General features: G+C 57.9%; 2 protein-coding genes across 3 annotated transcripts in view; one reads left to right on the top strand and one right to left on the bottom strand.

Moving 5' to 3' along the window:
• The window catches only part of MRPS7 (mitochondrial ribosomal protein S7), a 4,413-nt gene extending 3,382 nt beyond the window's left edge, over positions 1 to 1,031 (top strand). Inside the window, exon 5 of the mRNA XM_008073322.1 lies at positions 419 to 1,031. Within this exon, the coding sequence (XP_008071513.1) occupies positions 419 to 640 (222 nt within the window). The 3' untranslated portion in view covers positions 641 to 1,031. The remainder of the gene's footprint in view (positions 1 to 418) is intronic.
• MIF4GD (MIF4G domain containing) overlaps positions 1 to 4,405 on the bottom strand; it is a 17,482-nt gene extending 13,077 nt beyond the window's left edge. Inside the window, exons 1-5 of one of the 2 annotated variants that reach the window (XR_002481287.1) lie at positions 4,102 to 4,405; positions 2,788 to 2,897; positions 2,459 to 2,614; positions 2,253 to 2,345; positions 1,343 to 1,695 (exon numbers count right to left, since the gene is read on the bottom strand). Coding sequence is in view for 1 of the 2 variants with exons in the window: in XM_008073323.2 (XP_008071514.1) it covers positions 1,468 to 1,695; positions 2,253 to 2,345; positions 2,459 to 2,614; positions 2,788 to 2,897; positions 4,102 to 4,183 (669 nt within the window). In the remaining variant the exon portion in view is untranslated. Of the gene's footprint in view, positions 1 to 929; positions 1,696 to 2,252; positions 2,346 to 2,458; positions 2,615 to 2,787; positions 2,898 to 4,101 lie in introns of those variants that run through there. The other variant, XM_008073323.2, reaches the window with a different exon arrangement.
• Positions 4,406 to 4,733: the final 328 nt, after the last annotated feature.

Here is a 4,733-nt window from a genome sequence, read left to right as displayed (position 1 = left end):
CTGAGCCCAGCAGGTAGAGGCTGTGGTGGCCGTGAGTGTGCCACTGCACTCCAGCCTGGACGACAGAGTGAGACTCTGACTCAGAAAAAGTAGTCTGTCTCTGTAGTGTCTGGTATGGTATCTGGTACACAGTGAGGGCCCAGCAAATGATTCTTGAACAAAGGGTCTTGTTTTGAACATCCATGGTCTGAGGTAGTCACCCCAGTTAGTGGGGCTTTTCCCATTTGGTGCATGTATCAGTGCCAGTGCTTGATGTGTGCTGAATAAACACCTGCTATGTCTGCTACACTGAGGTCACCCAAGGTGACCAGGGCTAATACACAGGGAACATGTGGCCACTTCTCAGAGCTTAGGGAGGCAGGAGGCCCCAGCCCTGGTAGGCCATTGGACTGACTTGCCTGTTTCCTGTCTTACCCAGGTCCCTGTGCCCCTAACTGACCGACGTCGCCGCTTCTTGGCCATGAAGTGGATGATCACTGAGTGCCGGGAGAAGAAGCACCGGCGGACGCTGATGCCGGAGAAGCTGTCACATGAGCTGCTGGAGGCTTTTCGCAACCAGGGCCCCGTGATCAAGAGGAAGCATGACATGCACAAGATGGCTGAGGCCAACCGTGCCCTGGCCCATTACCGTTGGTGGTAGAAGTCCCAGGAGGAGCCCAGGGCCCTCTCCCGCAAGAAACAGCCACAGCCACGATGAAAAATACCTGTGGCTTAAGGATCTGGTTCCTTTTTAAGGGCCGGCAGTTCTCGTGAGAAGGATGGAGCAGCATGATTATTGCCCATAAATCATTTTTTTTTTGAGGCTAGAACTTGTTCTCCCTGCCATGTCTCCTTGTAAAGGGGGATCATCAATTTGGGGATTTCCTTCAAGAAACTCGGGGCCCAGGCTTCTCATCCCTCAGCTTGGGGTGGACCTTTAGATAATATAAGAGGGAGCATTTTTAGTATCAGAAAAGATTTATTAGAAAATGTTCACACTGGACCGGTATAGCATGTGACCCAGTGCTACCATTAAAACTGACTGGCGGAAATATGCTCGTTTCCAAAGTGGTCCTTGTACAAAATATATAAAAAGCAGTTTTGGTGTGATTTGTGCTCTGCCTCTGCCCCTTGACGTCCCAAAGCATTCCACCACTGGCTATGGTTACCCATTTTATAGGTGGGGAGACTGAGGCACCAAGGTAGCTGCTGCACCTGTGGTTATGCAGTGTAGTGGTTGTTAGCAGTTGCCCTTCTCTGCCTGGCCCAGGTGAGAAGTGGTGGAGGGAGGGGAGATAGCCTTGAGCCTGGAGACCGGGTGTGTTTGGCATCTTCCCCAGAGGGGCTCAGACAGGACCATGGCATCAGTGGGGAACATCTCACCAGAAGATGGCCAAGTCTGGAAGAGAAAAAGTGTTTGGGAAAGGCAGAGACCACTGCCAGCTGGGCGGTGGGTAGAAGAAAGGCTGATGCTGCTGGTCGGGAAGCCTAGTCTGAGACCTCACTGTAGTAATACTTGTGGGCAGCCAGAGTTGTCTTCCAGCCAGCCGCCCGGAACTCGATGATCTCCAGTAGCAGCAGCTGGGCCAGGGAGCTGAGGCCAACTGGGAGTAGGAAGCCATCCCGGATGAGGACAAAGAGTTCATCCATGCGCTGCCCATTCATCTTCTCCAGCTGCTCCCCGACCCGGTGCAGCTGCAGCACCAAGCAGTCCACCTGCAGAGGGCAGCAGAGGTGACCCCGGTGAACTCCAGGCAGGGCCAGCCTGTCAGAGCATGTGCTGAGCGCTTGCTGGGTGCCCTGCACCATGCTTGGTGCTTCGTACATTCCTTTGCTTCATGCTCACGACTCCCAGCAGGTAGTATTCACATCTTACTTGGGAAGCAAGTGCAGGGACTTGCCATGGACCCTCAGCCAGGCTGGACTCAAGACTGTGTCCAGCTGCCTCATCCCGCCTTACTTCCCTGACACTGCCTGACCCTGGCTTGGTTTCCGGGCTGCCCATACCCACTGCTGGCCGCAGCTCTCCCCATGGCTGTCAGAGATTGGCTTTCCTACTGCGAACGAAGCCGCTGAGCCAGTAGGTTTTGGCTGTGCCCCGTCCTGGATTCATTCCAGACCTGGCAGCTTGTCCTGTAACTGACAGGCCTTAACCGCCCCCACCAGGCTCCTGCCCCAGAAGCGATGCCCTCAGATGTCTCCAGAGGTGGTAGGCTGGCACTCGACTGAGCCGGACCGCCCACCCCCCTAGCCTTCTGTGTCGGGCCACCCACCTCCTCCTCCTTGCTCAGACTGTCAGGCTGGGCCAGCCGGAAGAGGCAGTCATAGACGGGGTTCACCAGGGCCATCATGGGCATATTGTTCACCTGTGAGGGGAGAGGAGGCCAGAGCACCAGGCTCAGTGGCTGAGGGAAGCAGTCCGACCGGGGCCGTGGGAGACAGGCCGCCTCACATCCCAGGATGGCTGCGGGGGTCTCACCCTCAGGTAGTCAAAGACATTGCAGATAAAGGTGACGTAGCAGACCCAGCCCTGCCGGGAGCGCGCACGCAGCTGCTCCCGAGCCTGATACTCCTGTTGCAGCCGGTTGAGGAGTCCGCGCCGGAAGACGCTCTGGCCTGCTTGTTTACTCTCTGCCTGTGAGCCAGGGAGAGGAGAGTGAGGGGCAGGAGTCCTCGCAACCCTGCCTGTCCTGTGTCTCGCTCTGCCGTCGAGCAAGGCCCTCTGCATCTCTGTCCTGCAGGCCGGGCCTTCTGCCCACTCCTGAAGCCTTCCTCAGTGTATTCCCTTGACTCCCCCGACCCCCCAACCTGAATGATGGCGTGGCACATGCGTCCTGCTTCCTTGCTGAACACACAGTCCTGCAGAGAATGGTCCACAATCACATTGGCCACTTTCTCCAAGTCCACGGTACCTGGATCTAGGAGAGAAGGAGGGGAGTCTAGAGCCGCTTTATCACATTTGCCTCCACCTGCTTCGAAGAAGGAGCTGAGGTATTTACGATAGAGCCCTTCGGCTCAGAGAAAACACAGGGAAGGAGGGCAGCAAGCACATGGCAGGGCAGCTGGGTTACCCTGCCTCTGGGTTACCCAATCAGAGGGAAAACTGGGAGGGTTATGTGGCCGGCAGAGACCCATCAAAGGAAGAACACAAGCTTCTCGGGACACACATGGCCTCCTGGCACTAGGTTGAGGAAGGGGCATCGAATGGCAGGTTTTGGACAGCAATTTCACAGAAGAAGGTGTTCTTACAATACACAATACAGAAGAGTGTTCTTACAATACACTCTTGCCTCTGGCAAGAGCGGGCCACACAGAGCCTTCCCCAGGCTTGGCTTGGCACATGGTGGGTACCGCTCTGTTTTGGGGGTTTTTTTGTGTTGGACTCTCACTCTGTCGCCAAGGCTGGAGTGCAGTGGCACGCTCACGGCCACCGCAGCCTTGACCTGCTGGGCTCAGGTGATCCTTCTGCCTCAGCCTTCCAAATAGCTGGAACCATAGACACAGGCCACCACGCCTGGCTGATTTTTGTGACTTATTGTAGAGATGAGGGCTCGCCATGTTGCCCAGGCTGGTCTCGAACCCCTGGGCTCTGGCAATCCTCTTGCCTCTGCCTCCCGAAGTGCTGGGGTTACAGGCATGAGCCAACACACACCCGATTTGCTCATTGTTATCTGGAGACAAACTTCAGTCCTGAGAATTACAGCATCAGGCCAGGAAGGCATCAGGCCAGGGCAATGACTACAGCATCTCCGCCAAGCCCAGCACTCCATCTTCTGGAAGTGCAGGCAGCTCTGCACGTTCAGGAGAGCTGGAACCAGCAATTCAAGTGTAAGGGTTGAAAGCGCAGGACGTGCTCTCTTCCACGGTGAAACTTTGCAAAAAAGACTTTACATTCTGAGAGGTGACTCTAGAATTTCATACTCCCCGCTACTGGCCTAAACGTAGCTTGTCTTCCAGTTCAAGAATTACGTCGCTGACTCCCATTCTCAGAAAAAGAAGACGGAGCTGGGGAGGCTCCCAGGCATCCTCCCCCGGCCCCCAGGGCTCCGTCCCCTGGTGCTGTCCCAGCGGCCCCTCCTCGGCAGCCGCTGAGCCCGGCTCAGGAGGGGCGCCCCTGCTCACCTTTGAGTGCTGTCTTCAGCAGCTGCTGGGTCTCGCCATCAAAAGACTGTATTTTGTACTCCTCTCTACCGGGCTCCCCCATGACCCTCCAGCCCCGACAGCTCTCCACTGGGCTGGGACCGGTGACGGCGCCTGAGGACAAGAGGCGGGGGGAGCGGCCTCAGGTGTGGCGCGTGGGGCCGGTTCCCGTCCAGCAGGTTCTGGGTGGGGATGCGCAGCCTGGGACACGTGCTCCCGGGCCCTCCATGGCTTTCGGTGGTTGGCGGGGGACCCGCCAGGCGTGGCCTCTGGCGGAGGCTGGGCACCCGCCAGGCACCTGCTGCTCAGCTTAGGAAACCCCACGCGGGCGGGACTGCAGAGGCGTCAAGAAGGAAGGCGCTTCGGTCCCAGCAGGAGGCAGCGCTCTCAGCTGACACCGAGAGCTGGGGGAGGGGCTGTGCCCTGAGCTGGGGGCGTGGATGTCAGCTAGAGTCGCCTAAACAAGCCGCTCTGGAAGCTGCCGCCCGGCACGATGCCGGGTGGGTGAAGGGCTCCGAGCTGCGCGGCTCTGCCCCAGCTGGGCTCCGGGCCCGACGCCCGACCTGCTCTCCCGCCCGGCTTCAGTCCGCAAACCCCAGCCCTCCGGGCCTCCG

This window comes from Carlito syrichta, unplaced genomic scaffold (assembly GCF_000164805.1).
Source record: "Carlito syrichta isolate Samal-C Ts95f unplaced genomic scaffold, Tarsius_syrichta-2.0.1 Scaffold315826, whole genome shotgun sequence".
NCBI classification, from domain to species: Eukaryota; Metazoa; Chordata; class Mammalia; order Primates; family Tarsiidae; genus Carlito; species Carlito syrichta.
The sequence above is the reverse complement of the archived record's forward strand: the minus strand, read 5'-3'. Positions and strand labels throughout refer to the sequence as shown.